Source organism: Sorex araneus, chromosome 2, assembly GCF_027595985.1.
Source record: "Sorex araneus isolate mSorAra2 chromosome 2, mSorAra2.pri, whole genome shotgun sequence".
NCBI classification, from domain to species: Eukaryota; Metazoa; Chordata; class Mammalia; order Eulipotyphla; family Soricidae; genus Sorex; species Sorex araneus.
Window position 1 is genome coordinate 251739756 of NC_073303.1, and position 20893 is coordinate 251760648.

At 49.6% G+C, this 20893-nt stretch overlaps 1 protein-coding gene across 1 annotated transcript in view; it reads right to left on the reverse strand.

Moving 5' to 3' along the window:
• RNF145 (ring finger protein 145) overlaps window positions 1–20893 on the reverse strand; it is a 56123-nt gene that overhangs the window by 28311 nt on the left and 6919 nt on the right. Inside the window, exons 2-4 of the mRNA XM_055127580.1 lie at window positions 20255–20493; window positions 10468–10576; window positions 5804–5895 (exon numbers count right to left, since the gene is read on the reverse strand). Coding sequence (XP_054983555.1) covers window positions 5804–5895; window positions 10468–10576; window positions 20255–20438 — 385 coding nt within the window. The 5' untranslated portion in view covers window positions 20439–20493. The remainder of the gene's footprint in view (window positions 1–5803; window positions 5896–10467; window positions 10577–20254; window positions 20494–20893) is intronic.

Here is a 20893-nt window from a genome sequence, read left to right on the forward strand (position 1 = left end):
CCCAGTATCCCACAGGGTCCCCTGAGCACCACCAGGAGTAATTCCTGAGTGCAGAGCCAGGAGAAACCACTGAGCATCACTGGATGTGACCCAAAAAGAAAAAAAAATTATAAGAGCATCGAAAAGATAAATAATGTTATTTTTAAAAAAGAAAGAAAGAGGGGGCTGGAGAGATAGCACAGCGGGTAGGGCGTTTGCCTTGCACGCGGCCGACCCGGGTTCAAATCCCAGCATCCCATATGGTCCCCTGAGCACGGCCAGGGGTAGTTCCTGAGTGCAGAGCCAGGAGTAACCCCTGTGCATCGCCGGGTGTGACCCAAAAAGCAAAAAAAAAAAAAAAAAAAAAAAAAAAAGAAAGAAAGAAAGAAAGAAAGAAAGAAAGAAAGAAAGAAAGATAGATTGCCCCAATCAACAAAGTAGACAATGAAAGCAAACACCTGGAGAGTAAAAAAAAAAAACCCTATAAAGGACAACAAAAGAAGCACAATAAACAGATTCAAAGATCAATCTGGGTACCCTCAGGAAGTAAAATGAAATGACAGAGAATAAAAATAGCATGTATAAAAAAATAAATTTTAAAAATAAATAAAAAATAATCATTTAAAAAAAAGTTTGTTGGGGCCGGAGCGATAGCACAGCGGGTAGGGCGTTTGCCTTGCACGCGGCCGACCTAGGTTCGATCCCCGGCATCCCATATGGTCTCCCAAGCACTGCCAGGAGCAATTCCTGAGTGCAAAGCCAGGAGTAACCCCTGAGCATCGCTGGGTGTGACCCAAAAAGCAAAAAAAAAAAAAAAAAAAAAAAAAGTTTGCTTTTTTAATGGCATAAGAGGAGAAACCTCCAACTGACAGGCTTTCCAGAAGGGGAGGAGAACGTCAGCCAAGAGGCACAAATCCTGCCCCCGAAGTGCTGGGGGGAGCATTGTGGAGGGAGGGCTGAGCTCAGCACAAAGGAATGCCACTTCTTTTTTTTTTTTTTTGCACTGTCTTTGCTTTGGGGCCATAACTAGTGGTGCTCAGAGCTGACGCCCCACTCTGCACTGGGGGATCACTCCTGGCAGAGCTCAGGGGAACACACAGGGAGGATGCTGGGGATCCAACCCAGGTTGGTTTTGTGCAAGACAAGTGCCCTTCGGGGCTAGAGCGATAGCACAGAGGGGAGGGCATTTGCCTTGCACGCAGCCGACCCGGTTTCAATTCCCAGCATCCCACAGGGTCCCCCGAGCACCGCCAGGAGTAATTCCTGAGTGCAGAGCCAGGAGTAATCCCTGTACATCACCAGGTGTGACCCAAAAAGCAAAAAAACAAAACAAAAGAAACAAACAAACAAACAAAAAACAAAGACAAGCGCCCTTCCCGCTGTGCTGATCGCTCCAGTCTGCAGTGCCACTCCTGGCCTTTAAAATATACATGTCTCTTTATTTTAAAGAAAACCAGAATGCTCCTTCCCAGAAGTGTGAAGAAGCTGACCGTCTCTGGCCTAACCCCCAAAGGGCCCCCATGATGGCAGGGCACAATACCTGCAATCAGGAATGCAGAAACCAGAGGGTCGGGGAAGGGGGGCTTTTAGACCGGTTCCCGTTTCTAACTTTGCTCTCCACCCCGGAGACTTGACTTCACTTTAGGGGAGAGGCCCGGGAATCAGCTTTCCAGACTGTGAAGGGGGGACTGAAAGGGAGGAACCAGAAGTTTCGTTTTTTGAGAAGTTTATTTTTTGGCTGAGTGAACTGTGTCCTTAGTTAACTGTGTGTGAACTTCCCACAAAGGCCCAAAAGTCCATCAGGGGTTGCAAGCCGGGACAATGGGCAAAGGGGTGTGTGTGTGAATGTGTGTGTGTGGGTGGGGGGGGGGGGTGTCCTAGGGAATTTGGTTAAAGGACACCAATTGCTTGCCCCAAGGACTCCTGCGATCACCACCTTTTCTCCTTTCCTACCGGGAATGAGGAGGGCTCGTCCTTTAGGCCTTGGACTTTCACTGCACTCTCGGCCCTGACGTCTCAATTTCCTTGTTCCGCATGATGTCAACTTCCCCCTGGCTCTGAAAATCCCCCTGATCTGTGCCAAACGCATTCAGGGCTGAGCTCTGGGGTTACAGGCTTCATTATCTCCTTTCACAGAACAAAATATGACTCATGAGCTGTAACTCTCTTTCAGAGAAGAGCCCTCCTCCTCATTAGGTGAAAGGAGGAGGGCGGGGACGGCTTGCTGGGGTGAATCTCGAGAACAGGAAGTTGTTCTTTCAATGTGTCCCTTCCAACGGGAAGATTCCAAATACACCAGAATCACTTCTGCGCCCTTTGGAGTTCAGGGTTCCACTCTCAGAAGCATCCCTGAGAAGCAGCTTGCCGTTCTTAGAAACGGAGGTCATGGGCCAAATTATTTATTTTAAAAGTTCATTAGTGAAATGGAAGAAAACGCATGGCAAGTGACTTTAAAATCAAAGTTGAGAAAAGCGCGTAACCTATTAGCTTATGAACTTTAAATTTCCTTTTAGTTGGGTTTAGCTGAGTAAACAATTATAGCCAGATGATAGAAAATTAGAAGAATCTGTGGGGCGGAGCAATAGGACAGCGGGTAAGGTGTTTGCCTTGTACACACAGGTGACCCGGGTTCCATACCCAGCATCCCATGGGGTCCCCTGAGCACTGCCAGGAGTAATCCCTGAGCATTGCCGGGTGTGACCCAAAAATCCAGAAATAAATAAATAAATAAATGAATAGGTTTCAGATTTATACTAAATTGCATCCTCGGGGCCAGGGAGGTAATACAGTGGGTAGGGTGCGTGGCTTGAACACGGCTGACCAGATTCAATCCTTGGCGCCCCCTCATGGTCTCCTGAGCCCATCAGGACTGACCCGTGGGCACTGGGCCAGGAGTAAGCTCTCTTGAACACAGCCAGGTATGACCCCAAAACTAAACTGCATCCCTCACAGTAGAAAGGAGGACAGATTATAACCTTTCTAACCTAGCCCATGTTTTCGGAAAATGTTGACTACTCATTACTGAACACACCTACTCAGAGAAGATACACTCCTAGTGCCACAGTCCTTTGATTTCTATTCTCCCCCCCAACCCCCAGCAGTGCTCAGGGGCCGCCACCAGAACCAGCCCCAGCTGTGCCGATCCAGGCTGGGGGCTCCGCCTCTTCTGGCCTTTCCGAGTCATCTCCCCGGCCCTGGGAGCAACATTCTTCTGGTCTCCGACGACCTTCCAAATCCCCTGGGAAAACAGCAAACATTCCCCTGCCTCTAGGTAAGTCTCCTTCCGCCAAAGCTGGGAGGGACGTGAGGCGAAGGGGAGCAGCAAACTCCGCCTGCGGCCGGCGGCTGGCCCAGGGGCCGGCTCCACACGGCAGGCCAGGGAAGAGCCTCCTTCCTCCAGGACCTGCAGGCCGTCTCCCCAGACTGCCCCCGGATGGCCCCTCCAATGGCTGGGCTTGGCTCTCCCCTCAGCTACTGGGGTTCGAGGCACTCCTGCCCTGCTGGGGTCCTCTGATCCTTCTAAAGGACCCCTGTAGAATGCCCTGCCACAGAGGTAGGGTGGGGTGGGGGTGGTGGGAGGGATGCTGGGACCATCGGTGGTGGAGAATGGGCACTGATGGAGGGATGGGCACTCGGCCACTGTATGACTGAAACGCAAGCACGAAAGTTTGTGAGTCTATATAACTGTTCCTCACAGTGATTCACTAATGAAAAATTAATTTTTTTTTTTAAAAAAGGACCCAGGGACTGGAGCAATAGCACAGCGGGGAGGAGGGCGTTTGCCTTGCACACAGCCGACCCGGGTTCAATTCTCAGCACCCCATATGGTCTCCTGAGCCCTGCCAGGGGTAATTCCTGAGTGCAGAGCCAGGAGTAACCCCTGAGCATCGCCGGGTGTGACCCAAAAAGAAAAAAAGGAAAATAAAACACCTAAAAAAAAATGCCCCTTGGGGCCGGAGCGATAGCACAGCGGGTAGGGCGCTTGCCTTGCACGCGGCCAACCCGGGTTCGATCCCCGGCATCCCATATGGTCCCCCAAGCACCGCCAGGAGTAGTTCCTGAGTGCAAAGCCAGGAGTAACCCCTGAGCATCGCTGGGTGTGACCCAAAAAGCAAAATAAATAAATAAATAAATAAAAATAAAAAAAAAATGCCCCAAGGGCTTGAGGGCTCACCAGCCAAGCCCCACTCCTGACCAGAACGTCACTTAAGACAACATTTAATGAGCCACACATGTCGGCTTGTAACTAACTTTCTGGCTGCCTCATTCTTATAAATGGGGGGAAGAACAGATGAACACTCTCGTTTGTTTAACCTACTAGATCTCGACTATTTTCACAGGAGCATCTGACCTGGGTCAAAAACTCAGCATGAGGCCTGCACCCCTCCCCCGGCCCCTGCACTCTCAGAAGTGGGTGCCGTCTCTATTTATAGCCGTCTGCATGTGCGTTCCCACATTTCACGTGTGCAGCAGCCACTTGCGGCCGCAGGGCGAGTGCAGCTGCAGACTGCAAGAGCGTGTGCGGAGGGAAGGCTGGGAGGCAGCTGGTGCTGCAGGGGGCCTCCTTCCCGCCCCGGTGCCCGATGCCTCAGTAACTCCCCGATTCACCCAGGCAAAGGGCTCTGCAGAGCCTGGGACCTCACCCTGGCCTCTCTCCGAAGCACAGCCAACAGGCTGGCATCGGCTACCTGACCAGGGCTGTCTGTCTGACCTTAAGTTCGAGCTGTTCGGGGCAATACTCTGAAAGTATCTGACTACAGGCTGAAGGTCTCCAGCCACCGCAGAGAGCTGTGACACAATGTTACTATTCTCTTTCTGGTTGGTGTTGGTTTTTCAGGCTGCACCCTGAGGTGCTGGGGGCCGACTCCTGGCGCTGTGCTGGAGGGTCACTCCTGGCAGGACTCCGGGGACCGTACCCAGGTCAGCCACACACAAGGAAAGCGCCCTCCCGTACTATACTATCTCTCTGGCCCTTGCAATTCTCATTTTTATCTAACGAGATAGTAACAGGGCTGGAGCAATAGTACAAGGAGTAGGACATTTGCCTTGCACGCAGCGGACCCAGGTTCGGGTTCGATTACCAGCATCCCACATGGTCCCTTGAGAACCGCCAAGAATAATTCCTGAGAGCAAAGCCAGGAGTAACCCCGTGTGTAACCCAAAAAGGAAAAAACAAAAACAAAAACAAACAAAAATACAAGTTAGTAACAAACTTTACTCTCCCCAGATACTTAAAATGTTCTAAGAGTAATAGGTAAGAAACAATCTGTCACACATACTACAATTAAAAACATGGGGCCAGGGGCTGGAGCGTTAGTACAATGGGGAGGGCATTTGCCTTGCATGTGGCTAACCCGGGTTCGATCCCTGGTCATCCCACAGAATCCTCCGAGCACTGCCAGGATTAACAGGAATAATTCCTGAGTGCAGAGCCAGGAGTGACCCAAACCCCACCCCCCCAAAAAAAAGCCCACCCAGAAACATGGGGCCAAAGAGCTCAACAAGCTGAACACACTCTGTGCAAGCAGGAGGCCCCCGATTGAGCCCCAGGACCATATAGTTCCCCCACACAACCCCCAGAAACAGAGCCAGGAACAGCCCGAGCACTGCCTGGTAGAGTACCACAGTCCCCTCCCCCCCAACACACCCCCCCCCAGCAAAAGTAAATTAAAAATAAAATATAGAAGAGACACGGATACAAGAAAGGAAATACAGAGACTGAGAAAATACAGCATCTAAGAATGGCTTCACTGGGAAGGAGTCACAATGAGTAACTCAGGCGGTTTCTCGTTTTTTTGGGTGGATATCCTCCAGTCCGACTCACCTATTAAGGCTGTGGTAAAGCGATTCATGGAGAGAGGTTCTAAGTACATTGGTCCTTCATAGGCGGACTCCAGTTCACTCCGAACATAGTCCCTAAAGAAGAACAATAGCAACGGATTAAGTACGATCCAAGCACATACAGGGGAGTAGAGAGGGCCCAAGCACTTAGGTAAAAATAATGTCCCTAACGTGTCTCTCCACATCACAAGATGTGATTAAAAAAAAAAAAACAGAAAGAAAATGATAAAGTCAGTAGTATCGAATGATTCCGCCAGTGTGTGAAATATAAGGGCATAAAAGTTGATGAACAGACAAAATAAAAATGACGAAGCAGAAGTCACCGCTAACAGAACTAAAGCTTCCTGGAGAAGGTGCTAGGGAGAGGCAGCTAAGGGCTGAGATTTTATTTTTAAAAAGAGCTGATTGGCTGGAACTATAGTCCATTGGGTAGGGCGTTTGCCTTGCACGCAGCTAACCTGGGTTCGATCCCTGGCATACCCTAGGGTCCTCTGAGCACTACCAGAAGTCATTCCTGAGTGCAGAGCCAGGAGTCACCCCTGAGCATCGCTTGGATGTGACCCCAAAAGCCAAAACACTAAAATAATAATAAAGAGCTGATTAAGGATGGTTAAAAATATGAAAGTCAACTTACTACCTGTATTGCAAACCATAACACCCAAAAGGAGAGGGACTGTGCCTGCCACAGAGGCAGGGGGTGGAGAGACGGGGAGGGGGTAGTAAAGGGGAGGGATACTGGGAACACTGGCGGTGGAGAATGGGCACTGGTGGAGGGATGGGTAATTTCCTGATTACATTTCAGTTATCAAGCACTGGATGACTGAAATGTAATCAGGAAAGTTTGTAAGTCTGTAAATGTATCTCATGGTGATCTATTAAAAAAATTAAAAATTAAAAATATACATACACATATATATATAAAGGTCATAGAAATAAAATCAGAATTAAAAAAAAAAGTCAGGGAGAGCTGAGAGTAAGGGGTTAAGGCGCCTGTCTTGATGCGGCTGATGCCAGCCTGTCCCCAGAGGAGCACTGAGCACAGAGCCACGAGCACCCGCCACCCCCACTCACTGGCGGCAGCTCCAGAGCTGAAACTAAACAAAGCCGCAGCCAGGAACAGGATTCGCTGACTCAGAGCTGAGCAGAGATAGCAAAAGGTCCTGGGGTCACCTCTTCCTGCTTCCCGGGCCCTGATGATGCCACTGACGCCCGTAAGAAGAGGAAAAAGCCCCTGGAGAACCATGGCTGAGCCCTGCTTCCTGGCTGGCACTGCCCAGGGGGACACCCCAGGGGCTCTCTTCCCAGCACGCCCCCACCTGACTCTCCCCAAGGTGCTGTCCCCAATCACACTTCATAAGGGGAAACTCACAAAGGTAAAAAGCAAAACCCAAAATCACACACTGAATCCTTTAAAGCTGTTTCTGTTGTGGCTGGAGCAATAACACAGTGGGGAGGGCGTTTGCCTTGCATGCAGCAGACCCGGGTTCGATTCCCAGCATCCCGTATGATCCCCCCAAGCACCGCCAAGAGTGATTTCTGTGTGCTGAGCCAGGAGGAACCCCTGAGCATCGCCGGGTGTGACCCAAAAAGGGGAAGAAAAAAAAAAAGCTGTCAGCTGTCTCTGCCAAGATGGTGCAGGAGGAAGACAACTGCCTTCCGTCCACACGGCCCACTCCTGGTCAGTTCCAGGCACTACATATTTAGATCTCTGAGCACTGCCAGGTATAGTCCAACCCCCCAAAACCTTGCCTTCTACCAGGAAAAAAAAAGAAAAAATAATCTTTGTCAACTCTATAGGGAGAACTATGTGAAACTCTTTCAACTCATGCCCTTTTTGCCTCAGAAATTTTCACACAGCCTCAGATATATACATACAAAAAGCAGGTATGCAAATCAAACATTTAGTGGCAACAGATCATGGAGCAATGTATTTTAAAATAAAATATTCAGAAGATTTTTCTTTTAAAATTTTTAAAAATTTTTATTTTTATTTTAAAGGCCACAGTTCCAAGACTCCATGAAAGAAGGGTCACAACCTGCAGTTTAAGAAGTTATTAGCCTCCAGGAACTCTAGATACTAGAATTAAGATTGAATCTGTAAGCCACACACCAATTCTGAAACAAAGAATGTCAGATCAAATAATTTTTAAGTGTAACTCAATTAACATGATTAACTAAGCTTGAAAATTAAAGTGGTAGTCTGAAAGTCTTTACACCTGAGCAAGTAAAACTTTTGGCATAAAAGCAGAAAAACACAAAAGAATCATCAGTCTTCAGTAAACACCAAGAGACAGGTGATCTTAAGTTCATTTGACATCAAAGCTGAGAAAATTGTATTCTATTTCAACTTTTGATTGCTTTACAATTTACCTTAAAGACGGAACATTTTAAGAATTTCTAAACCCAACTCATATGGATATATTTACTTTTGCCATGAAATTACTTCCCTATTAAGCAATCAAGTTGAATTCCTTTAGCATAACATAGACAAACACGAAACGACCCTTACATAACCAAACAAGATGTGCCAAAACTCAAAATTAAGAACTGGAATTTAAAAGTTCTCAAGAATAGGAGGGTTGAGGGGGTGCAATTAAAAAATCAATGACTGGGGCTAGACTGATAGCACAGCGGGGAGGGCGTTTGTCTTGCACGCAGTTGACCCGGGTTCGATTCCCAGCATCCCGTATGGTCCCTGAGCACCGCCATGAGTAATTCCTGAGTGCAGAGCCAGGAGTAACCCCTGTACATTGCCGGGTGTTACTCAAAAAGCAAAAAAAGAAAATAAAATCCATGAAAATGTAAAAAAAAGACAAAAAACAATGACTTAAGGGCCAGAGCAATAGTCCAGCAGGGGAAGGCGTCTGCCTTGCACATGGCCGACTCGGGTTTGATCCCCAGTGTCCCACAGGGTCCCCCGAGCACTGCCAGGAGTGATCCCTGAGTGCAGAGCCAGGAGTAACCCCTGAGCATGACCAGGTGTCACCCAAAAAGACAGATAAACAAATAAATAATCAATGACTTAAGCTTCAAAGGTGATTTAGCAATTTGTCAAATGATTAATATTTTAAGTGAAGGCACTGCAGTAGGGTGGCTAGGCTATATGCTACACAGCCACATGTGTTAAGTAAAAAAAAAAGAAATATTTTTTAGTTGAGGTCTAAATAATCAGAACTATTTCTTTTGGTTTTGTTTTTTTTTTAAGGCCACACCTGGAGATGCTCAGGGGTCACTCCTGGCTCTGCAGTCAAGAAATTAGTCCTGACAGTGCTCGGGGGAGCACTTGCCAAGGATGGTCAAGTAGAAGGCAAGTGCCCCCCCCCCCGCCGCCCCCGACCCTACTATAGCACTGGCCCTGGTCAGGGCCGTTTCTAACAAGTAATGCACTGACAGTCTCTTCCCACTGAATAGAGAAAGCCAGTCCTTAAGAGGACGGACTTGAATGCAGTGGTTGTCAACCCAGGATGACTTTTCAGACTGTCTGGAGACATTTTCAGTTGTCACAGCTTAGAGGGGTGGGTGGAGGCTGCTCCTGGCACAGAGACCCAGGATGTCACCAAACACGCACGGCTCCCACACCACAGAAAGGTTCAGTCCCACAGAGCAGGGGTGAAAATTCTGCACAAACACACAGGCAGATGACGTCCAGTGATGTGACCACAGGGGGGAACCGCATTCCGCCACCCAGGAATTTAATCACACCCCGGGCAGTTGGAAGGTAGAGTCAAAGAAGTAACTTAGAGAACCATGAAGTTTAAAATATTCTCACCAAGAACTTATCTTGCAAAATCTTCAAAAAAATACTATTAAAGAAGCAAATATGCATCGTAAACTCAGCAAATATTATTCTAGAATTTCCTATCAGGGCATCTGTTAGTTGTTTCGTATTATTTCTTAGTTTGCTTTCATCTTTTATTTTACTGTGCCTGTGTCTTTGTCCGAGAGCCACACCCAGCTGTGCTCGGGGTTTACTCCTGTCTCTATATTCCTGGTGGGCTCCAGGGACTATATAAGGTGCTGGGGATCAAACTCGGTTGGCGGCATCCAAGGCAAGGCAAGAAGCAGCTCTGGGTACCACTTAGGTATGGCCCACAAAGAAAAAGAGACAAGAAACCAGGTGCCTTGCCCTCTGGACTATCTCTCCAGCCCCTACTTTATTCTTTTTCTAAAGTTCCATTTTTGGGGGGCGTGTTTCTTGCCTTAAGTTGGAATTTTGCCTAATGAAACTTCTCAGAAAATGTAACATTCTGAGGCATCTCCAGCTAGTGGTCCTGTACGGCCGTATAATTTAGGCGACAAAATGTATTTTTTTTAGGGCCAGAAAGTACAGAGATTAAGGTGCCCAGTTCGAATCCCCAACACCACCTCTGGGCCCCCGTAAGCTCTAGAGCATCACTTAGGTGTGGCCCAAAAAGGAAAAAAAAAAAAAAAGACAAGAAACCAAGTTTCTCTTGGTGTTACTTGTCTATTTTGCAGAGCTGGCGATGGAACCCAGATCTCGCGCGTGTAAGGCACGTGCTCAATAACCTCCGGGCCACCTCCCCACCGCAAACCTCGGTTTGTGAACACGAGGTATGACAAGCATCTTACTGGCAAGGAGAGCTTTCAACTGGATCAGGCATTTAAAAACCAGGCTCACAGTCTTACCTGGAGATCTGATGTCCAGCGTAGAGGAGCAGGGCGGTCAAGAAGTACAGATAAAGCTGGACCAGGTGCTGCCTGGGCAGGGTGAGCAGGACGACGCTCAGGATGTAACCTGCAGTCGGAGAGAACAGACAACACGACGCGGGCTTAGGCTCCAGGGAACTGCACCAATGAAAACAGCGAGAAGGAAATGGCTTTTCCAACCGGGTTTCCAAACTGTTGAGGTCATTTTACCTCGAAGTGAAATCACTGTATACGTTTTTTTGTTGTTGAAAATGTATTTTCCCGTCTTATTAACCCGACTGGATGGGAGAAAATATTTGCACACAATACTTCTGATGAAGAATTGATGAATATTCAAGATCTATAAAGCACTTGCTAATCTTACCAAAAACAAACAAACACAAAATCCAATAACTCCATCCATAAATGGGGTTAGGAGATGAACAGACACTTCCCCAAAGAAGTGCAAGCTACATACAGATGGCCAAAAGGCATCTGAAAAAGTGCTTATCGCTCATAATTAGAGAAATGCAGACTGAAACAACGAGATACCATCCCACACCTGATGGCACACTATCAAAATATTTAGGGGGGGTAGGGAGATGGGACACACACAAAAAAAATTTAGAGAGAGCCAGCACTGGTGGCGAGGCAGGAATCCTCATCCACAGTTGGTGGGCATGTCATCTAGCTCAACCTCTGCAGAAAGCAAGACAGAGATTTCTCAAAAAATAAGAACAGAACTCCCATATGATCCGGCAATACCATGTTTTGCCATCCATCTTCAAAACAACAAGAACACCACCTTAATATGAAAGTCATACATTTGAAACAATATATGCACACCTGTGTTCATCACCACACTTGCTACAGCAGCCAAGGCACGGAAACAACCCAACTACAGATAACTCGATTAAGAGCTGTGGTACACAATGGAATACTATGCAGCCCTAAAAAGGAACATAATCACACCATTGGCAGCAACACGAATGGAACCGGAGGGTTCCACGCTGAGGGAGGTGAGTCTGAAAGAAAGGGGCAGACAAAGAATGGGTTCTCTCACACGTGGGGCTTAAAGACACACAGCGAGGGAGCAACACTGATGGATCCAAAGACAACAAAACGGGGAAACTGATCCATACAACTGAGTCGAAGGGTGAGAGGGACCAGCGCCCCGCCACCACCATTCCCCACGAGGACACTGCGACCCAGGAAGCAGACACTCCCACCGGGCAGGGCTGGAGCAATAGCACAACACATGGCTTACCGGGGATCAATTCCCAGCATCCCATAGGGTCTCCCAAGCACCGCCAGGAGTCATTCCTGAGTGCAGAGCCAGGAGTCACCCCTGTGCATTGCCAGGGGTGACCCTCCCCCCCAAAAAAAAGAGTGCTGGTTCTCGGTGGCATGGATTTCCGTTAGTATTTCCCTCTGCTTCCTTATCTCTCAAACAAACAAAGGGGAACAGATGGAGCCGGAGTGATAGGACGGCGGGTGGGGCACTTGCCTTGCACACAGCTGATACCCCTCCTCCCCCCGGCTCCCAGATGGTCGCCTGAGCCCCACCAGGAATCACCTCTGAGTGCAGAGACGGAAGTAAACCCTGAGCACCGCTGTGGCTCCAAAACCAAACCGAAAAACCAACCAACCAACCAACCCACCCACCAACCCACCCAAGGGAAACACAATGCCTGGAAAAACTGCTTCTCTCTTTAGTACAGAGGTGAAGGCACTTGCTTTGCACATGGGCAGACCATGGTTCGATCCCCAGCACGACATCTGACACCCCCCCCCGCCAAGTACCACCCGCAGTGAGCCCTGAGCACAGAGGCAGGAGTAAACACTGATGGGTGTGACACCCCCCTCCCCGCACCCAAACAGCAGCTGCTTTTATTTATTTATTTATTTATTTATTTATTTATTTATTTATTTATTTATGTATTTGCTTTTTGGGTCACACCCGGCGATGCACAGGAGTTACTCCTGGCTCTGGGCTCAGGAATTACCCCTGGCGGTGCTCAGGGGACCATCTGGGATGCTGGGAATCGAACCCGGGTCGGCCGCGTGCAAGGCAAACGCCCTACCCGCTATGCTATTGCTCCAGCCCCAACAGCAGCTGCTTTTTCCAGATCGAGTCCCCGGCTCTCAAAGCGTCTCATCTGTTGACTTCAAATGGGCCTTCCCAGAGGCAGGCCAGCGGCTAAGCTACTGAGAAACAAAGCAGAGAAAAAACATTTAAAAAAAAAATAATAACAGAAAAGCCCCTTTAAAAACAAGGTTTTCGCATGTTATCTCACAGCTCATGATGCCTGTGACACACTCCAGCTAATTGTCACTTCAGAGTCGAGCAACCAACCCAGCGCCCCTCTCGGGCGAGCGAGCCCACTCTCCGGATTCCTCTGAGTCCCCTTCACTCTGACGCAAACCTGACTCACCTCTGCTCTTATCACTGCGTTTCCTCCTCAGAGAGGCTCTCCGGTGCCTCGCCCCTCCTCCTCCGGGGCCTCATCCACTCTGTCACGTACAGACCTACCCGACAGCTCTTCCTGCCTCCTCCTCTTCCCTTCCCCAGGGGGCATCCCACAGGACTCGGGCTGGAGCCTCTCAGCCTGACTCAGCTCCACGGCCTTCCTCCTTCTTGGGTGGGGAACTCTTCCTCTCCCCTCAACACCTGTTCCCAGGGCCTGACCCCTTCTCGCGCGGGACCACCCGGGCTTGGTGACTATGGGAACAAGGCGGCAGGCGAGGGATTAAAGAGGTAAAATGCTGATCCCCTCACACACTGTAACTGGGAGGGAGCCCAACAAGAGCCAGGGATAAGTGCTTCTGTTTGCCTTTGATATTTTTAAAATAATGCCCGCATTCTATTTTGCTAATCCCTCCTTCAAATGCCCGGAGCAGGTCCTAAAGGGATTGTTGAGTCCATGCGGTATAAGCAAATCCAGTGTTCACAGCTGAGGGACTTTCTCCTCAGTCCACTCCTCAGGTTCCCTCTCAATGAACTGCCACTTTTCTTCGCAGACTCTTGTCCTGTCTCTCTACCTCTGTCCCTTCTACACACCTCAGACGAAATCAAGACAACTCCTCGAGACTGGAACACGTTCCTTTCTTAATTCCTCCCTTGCTGTGCCACTTGTCTGTCATCACGTGTAAAAGCAGGACCTACACGCACTCCCAGATGTTGAAGATCCAAGAAGAATCATCAGTCGAGTGAGAAAATAACTATGGGTGCCAGTGTGGTGTAATAATGTGCTGTTAACATCAGAATTACAAGGGGTCGGGGTAACCGAGTTCGGCTTGGGCCTCAATGGCTGAAAAAAAGAGGGAAATTTTCTAGGCACAGTGAATAACGTGTCTGAGGGTCACAAGATACAAAGGAGGGGCCTGAAACAAGAGTCCAGTGGGCAGGGTGCTGGTCTTGTACACAGCTGAGCCCCATTCTGTCCCCAGCACCCCACAGGAGCTCCTAAACTCCAGCTCAGGGGTGGTCCCTGAGCACAGGGCCAGGGGAAGGGGCTCTCTTTCACTGCTGGTGAGAATGCTGATGGGCCCAGCCTTTTTGGAAAGCAATATTGGCATTTCTTCAAAAACTAGAAACTGAGCTTCCGTGTGACCCTGCAATTACCACTTGTGGGAATATATACGAGAATGCAAAAAAGCACAGTAGAAATGACATCTACACCTGTGTGTTCATTGCAGCGCTATTCACAGTAGCCAGAATCTGGAAACAACTCGGGTTGTTAAAGAAACTTGGGTACATCTACATAATACTATGCAGCGGTGAGGAAAGATGAAATCATGAAATTTGCTTATAAGTGGATGGTCATGGAGAGGACCACGCTCAGTGAAATGAGTCAGAAAGAGAGGGACAGACATAGAGTGACTGCACTCATTTGTGGAATACAAAATAACATAATATGAGACGGACACCCAAGGACAGTAGATACAAGGGCCAGGAATACTGCTCCGTAGTTGGCAGCCTGCTTCATGAGCTGGGGGAGAAGGCAGCTGGCATAGAGAAGGGATCACTCAGTCAATGACGGTTAAAGAGATCGCTCGGGATGGGAGATGTGTGCTGAGAGTAGATAAAGGAACAAATGTGATAGCCTCTCAGTATCTATATTGCAAACCATAATGCCGAAAAGTAGAGAGACAGCATGGGGGAAATTGTCTGCCATGGAGGCAGGGAGAGGGTTGAGATGGGGGGGGGGGGGAAGTACTGGGGACATTGGTGGAGAATGTACACTGGTGAAGGGATGGGTGTTTGATCATTGTATGACTGAAACTCAAACATGAAAGTTTTGTAACTATCTCACAGTGATTCTATTTAAAAAAAAAAAGAAAGAAAAGAAAAAAAGATGCTTGAAGATGATGCAGAGAAAGCTGGTAAGAAGTCTTATGTAGTCTAAAGCCTTAAATACAAAAATACGTTTAGAGGGGCTAGAATGATAGGACAGCAGATAGGGCGTTTGCCTTGCATACGGCTGACCCAGGTTCGATTTCCAGCATCCCGTATGGTCCCCTGAGCACCGCCAGGAGTAATTCCTGAGTGTAGAGCCAGGAGTAACCCCTGTGATCGCCGGGTATGACCCAAAAAGCAAAAAAAAAAAAAAGTTTAGAGATGGTCAGAGGTTACCAGACCCCGCAGGTAGCCTTTCTGGAAAGCTAAGAAACACCCACTAACAGAAACCCTCTGACTCACGTCGAATTCCCACTTCACAAAATCCCAGCAAGAAAATGAAAGTGACAATAATAATGCATCCTGCCTCAGATTCCTAGAGGAATCTGAAGACTTCGGCTAAAACCAGAAGAGCAGCGATCATTCGAAGGACAAAGTACACATGATAATGACTGGAAACCACTAACCAGAGCTGTGGCCCACGCAAACATACATCACTATTCACAGTGCCACAGGAACGACCGAACCCACCCCCACAAACGACGTGGCAATGCCAATGTTAATTCAAGGGCCGCTGGTAATTAAAAAACAAGATCAGCCACATTCAAGTAATGGGAACCTGCTTCAAGTAGCACTGATGAATCTAAAGGAATGCGGACACCGCATTTGTGGAATATAAAGTAACATAATGGGAGACTAACACCCAAGGAGAGAAGAGATAAGGGCCAGGAGGATTGCTTCATGGCTTGGAAGCTGGCCTCATATGCTGGGGGAAAAGGCAGCTGGGACAGAGAAGGGACCCCCAAGTAAAGGATGCTTGAAGGGCTCGCTCGGGATGGAGATTCGGGCTGAAAGTAGACTATGGACCGAGCAGGATGGCCGCTTAGTACCTGTCCTGCAAACCACAATACCCAAGAGGAGAGAGAGAGTAAGAGGGAATGTGCCTGCCACAGAGGCAGGGGGAGGGATGGCGGGAGGGATACTGGGAACACTGGTGGAGGAGAAATGGGCACGGGCAGAGGGTTGGGTACTCGATCACTGCACGACTGAAACGTAATCACAAAAGTTCCTAAGTCTGTAAGTCTGTATAAAATTTTTAAAAAGAAAAAAAAATTATTTACTCTGCTCTGGAAGGATTACGATGCCAGTGAAAGGGGAAACGGGGCCCAAGCTGAAAAAGCAGCCTGAGCCGCAGAGCCGGCAGGGTGAGCAGAAAGCAGCGTACTGAAGTGGGTCTCGGTCTCTGGCTGAGCGGCGGAGGGGAAGGAAGTGAAAGGGCTGTGACGGCTCTCGTGTGGGTGCTCCCGGGCTGCCTCTGAGAGGAAACAGAGCTGCAGGGGCCTTGAGATGAAGGGGATGTATGAGGTGAGAGAGAGAACAAGCTGAAGGAGCGTGAATTTATTTATTTAGTTTGCTTTCTGGGGGTCACACCCTGCAATGTTGGGGGGGGGCGCTACTCCTGACTCAGCCACACTAAGGAGTTAATTCTGGCGGTGCTCATGGGGACCATATGGGATGCCAGGGACTGAACCCGGGTCGGGAGCAAGGAGGGCAAATGCCCTACCCGCTGTACTATCACCCTGGTCCAGGGTCCAAAATTTTTCCGTGGCGATGTCTTGATAACGCAGAAATCTGCTCCGTGTCAGGCTCTCGTGAGGCAGGTGCTGGGCGCGCTGAGGTGAAAGGCCTCCTGCCCCTACGTCAAGGGCGCTCAGAGTCTGGTCCCACAAGCAGTGGTGGCAGGGCAATGATGGGGCGCTGTGGGGACACAGAGGGAGGAGCCCCCCTGCTCCCCCCTAGACACGGGTGTTCACCAAAGCAGTGGGAAGTGGGTGATGGAGAACCCTGAGCCAAAACTAGCAGCGATTCCTCAAACACTGGAAGCTGGGAACGGAAAACAAAATTCTGGGCAGCATCAACACTTACGAAGAAATCTAAATAAAAGAGACAGCAAGGGAAGGGGCGGGCGGGAGGTGGGAGGGTTAGAGCAATGTAAGAATCCAGAAGCACTTTCCAGAACCTGAAAAGAGGGAGCAGTAGACAGCTCCATGAACAGGGGAAGGCCGGGGGCCTGACTGAAGGGCGTTTGCCTTGGTCTCAGCCGAGCTCCGAGTTCAATCCCAGGCATCCCACATGTCCCAGAGCTGTGCCAGGGTAATTTCTGAGTGAAGAGCCAGGGGTAACCCGAGCAGAGGGTGTGGCCCCCAGACAAAGGAACAAACCAAAAGTTCTGGAGCGATAGCACAGCGGGGAGGGCATTTGCCTTGCTCGTGTGGCAGACCTGGGTTCGATTCCCAGCATCCCATATGGTCCCCCAAGCACTGCCAGGAGTCATTCCTGAGTGCATGAGTCAAGAGTAACCTCTGTGCATCGTCAGGTGTGACCCAAAAAGCAAAAAAAAAAATTAAAAAAGAAACAAACACAAGCCCAGGGAAGGTCTTCAGAAGGAGAGCACAGAAGAAACAGAATTTTAGGTCACTTTCCTCTCCCACTTCTACCAAGTTTGTTCTAGAACTTATACCTCTCGCCTGAAATTCTAACTGGTCTTCTACCCTTCCCATAATCACTTCCTAATCAACCCCCCGCCTGTCCCCAATGCCCTGGTGCTGGGGACCAAAGCCAGGGCCAGGCAGGCTACCAACAAGTCACGATCACCAGCCCCTACTTCCTAGCCAAGACCCTGAACTGCATCTCACCTGCTCGAAGCCTTCCCCGACGCCTCCCGCTCCCCCAAAGGAAGCACAGTGCCTAACACACACAGTCAGGGTCTCTGCAACAATGTCCCTGCTCAGCTGGTTTTTCCATGATTCCTTCTAGTCTCCATGTCAAATCACAGACTCTGCCAAAACCAGTTTCAGAGTCAATATTCCACCCACCGGATCTGAGCAGTCACTTGTCGCTGCTGAGTGACACTACTTGTCACTCTCAAAGCCACCCTGGGCAGCTCCTGAAGTTCGAAGGTTCCGTTTTATTCCGAGGACTCGAGCCTGACCATCTCCCCCAGCTTGCTGCCCCCCACCCCGGGGCGGGCTGGGGGAGGGGCAGCCCGTCTCGCCAGGCCCCACCGTGTCTGTGGGTCAGTCCCAGCTCTGAGCCTCAACATCCGCTGCCGGCGCTGCCGAGAGAACCAGCGGGTAGTGGGGATCAAACACAGCCTCTACCTCCCCCCCCCACCCCCGGCACGAACGCCAACCCTTTGGGCATCTTCTAGATCCCTGAGTTTGATTTTATGCTCTTTGGAAGAAAGAGAATAATTTAAAGTTAAGGGAGAAGATTTTAAAGAGGGGAGGGGAGGAAGGGGGAGGGAAATCTCACAACTGCAAAAAAGATAATATATTTAGGATCAAATAAATATCCAAGACATGTTAAACAAACAAACAAACAAACAACATTAAAGTACTCAAGGACTGAGAAATCTTGAATCCGTGAAGGTAAGCAATGTTCTGTCAGAAAGACAAGTTCACATCCTAAAGTTCTCTCTTCCCAACCAACGTGAATCTTCAGCATAAAGCAATCGCACCAAAACATGTCCAGAGAGCTGGCCGCTTGGGGGAACAGCCTAGATATTCTATAGTTCACATAAAAAACTAAAAATCACCAAGAAACCGGGGAAAAGGCAAATGGGGACCCAACAAAGGTACCGACTCAAAACATCTAAATCCTCAGTAGAAAGATGAATTTGAAATAAGTTCGTTCAGAAATAGGGCAAAATATATGTAAGAAAGTTTTCTGTTTTTTTTTTAATGAAGGGCGCATCTTTAGAGAGATGTCACCGCTCTCATTCTGCTGTGGCTGCAGTGAGGGGGTGCACACTCCTGGCAGTGGTGCTCACCGGGAGTCACACACTTTAGCTAGCGCTCCTCACAGGTAGAAAAACGTTGAATTAAAAGAGACTGCACAGGGGGCTGGAGCGATAGCACAGCGGGGAGGGCGTTTGCCTTGCACGCAGCCGACCCGGGTTTGATTCCCAGCATCCCATAGGGTCCCCTGAGCACCGCCAGGAGTGATTCCTGAGTACATGAGCCAGGAGTAAGCCCTGTGCATCGCCAGGGGTGACAATAAATAAATAAATAAATGAATGAATAAATAAATAAAAAGAGACTGCACAGGAGTTAAGGTGCTTGCTTCCCACCAGCCAACTCCGATCCCCATCACCACATACGGTTCCCTGAGGACCGACAAGATTTATCCCCGAGCACAGAACTAGGAGCACCACAGGGTGTGGCTCAAAAAAAAAAAAAACCACAAAGAGGGGCTAGAGCCATAGATAGTCCAGCAGGGAGAGCATTTGCATCCCATAGGGTCCCCTGAGCACCACCAGGAATAATTCCTCAGTGCAGAGCCAGGAGGAACCCCTGTGATTTGCCAGGTGACCCCCCAAAAAAAAGAAAATCACTACAAAAACATGGTGGGGGGCCACAGGAGAAAGGGAGAGAGGGGGACGAGAGAGGAAGAGAGAGAGAGAAAGAAACAGGTATGGTGCTTGTCTTGCATAAGGCTGACTCGAACTTGATCCCCAGCATCTCACAGGGTCCCCCATAGGGTCCCCAGAACACTGCTGGGAGTAATCCTAGTGCAAACAGGAGTAAGATCTGAACACTGCCAGGTGTGTGGCCCAAACCAAACCAAATCAAAACTCCAGAGAAACAAAAAATTCAAGTGTTTGGGAGGGAGAGGGAGAGGGGGAGAGGGAGAGAGGGAAAGGGAAGGAGTGAGGGAGAAGGAGGGAGAGAGGGAAAGGGAAGGAGAGAGGGAAAGGGAAGGAGAGAGGGAAAGGGAGGGAGAGAGGGAGAAGGAGGGAGAGAGGGAAAGGGAAGGAGAGAGGGAGAAGGAGGGAGAGGTAAAGGGAAGGAGAGAGGGAAAGGGAAGGAGAGAAAGGAGAGAGGGAAAGGGAGGAAGAGAGGGAGAAGGAGGGAGAGAGGGAAAGGGAAAGAGGGAAAGGGAAGGAGAGAGGGAAAGGGAAAGAGAGAGGGAGAAGGGAGAGAGGGATAAAGGGAGGAGAGAGAGGGAAAAAAGGAGAGAGGGAGGGGTAGAGGGAAGAGATAGCGAGAGGGGGGAGAGGGAGGGGGAGAAGTGGAGAGGGGGAGGGGGAGAGGGCAAGAGGGGAGGGAGAGAGGGAGGGAGAAGGAAATTTCAACAGGCTGAGTACAAATCTGGCCCCATCTCCAGCCCCCCCACCCCGAAGCATTCCAGGAGTCGCCCCTGAACACCACCAAGTGTGGCCCCTAAACAAAAACAACTCCCGCACCCCCCAGACTCAGGTGTTCGCCTCCGGTACCAAGAGTCACGAGCCGCAAAGAAGCCTGGGCCCGTGCCGGCCTCCCCCCACTGCCCTCCCGGAATGCCCAGGCCGCAGGGGCACGAGAGGAAGGCGCCGTGGACACTCACCTACGTAGTGCATGTTGAGGGCCAGGTACTTGTACTGGAACAGGGGGTTGTTGCTGAGGCTGCTCCGCTGGATCTGCTGGAAGAAGGAGCTGACGTCCCAGCGGTACAGGACGTCCAGCAGCATGATGCTGGGCACCCTCAGCGCCACGTTCAACACCGCCTCCAGCTTCTCCCGTGCAGCCATGGCTTGGTTTGGTTTGGGGTTTTTTTTTGTTTGTTTTTTTTTTCTTGGAGCGGACCTAACGTTCAGGGGAGACAGAACAGAGGGAAGCCAAGCGGTTAGTTGTCTGCAGACGGTCACTTGACCGCACACAAAGACGGTGTTACAATAAAAGGTGCAACTCCCCAGCCACCGTCGACCACACCTCGGCCAGTCTGCAGAAAGAATCCCGCCCCTGTGTTTCCCCACGGACGCTTCCCCACAGCTCTGCCTGAGGTTGAGATCCTGGGTTCTCGGGTTCTTGCTTTGGCAGTCCAAGGCTTCCCACGAGCAAGGCAAGCGCGCCGACCACTGTTCTTCATCCCCAGAGCCCCGCCACCCACCCAAAAAAAATGGTCAGCCCCCAAACTTTTTCAAAAGCCCTCTGGCTTGGAATCTAGGGACTTAACAAAGCAATCCTCTAGCAACTATGGAAACAC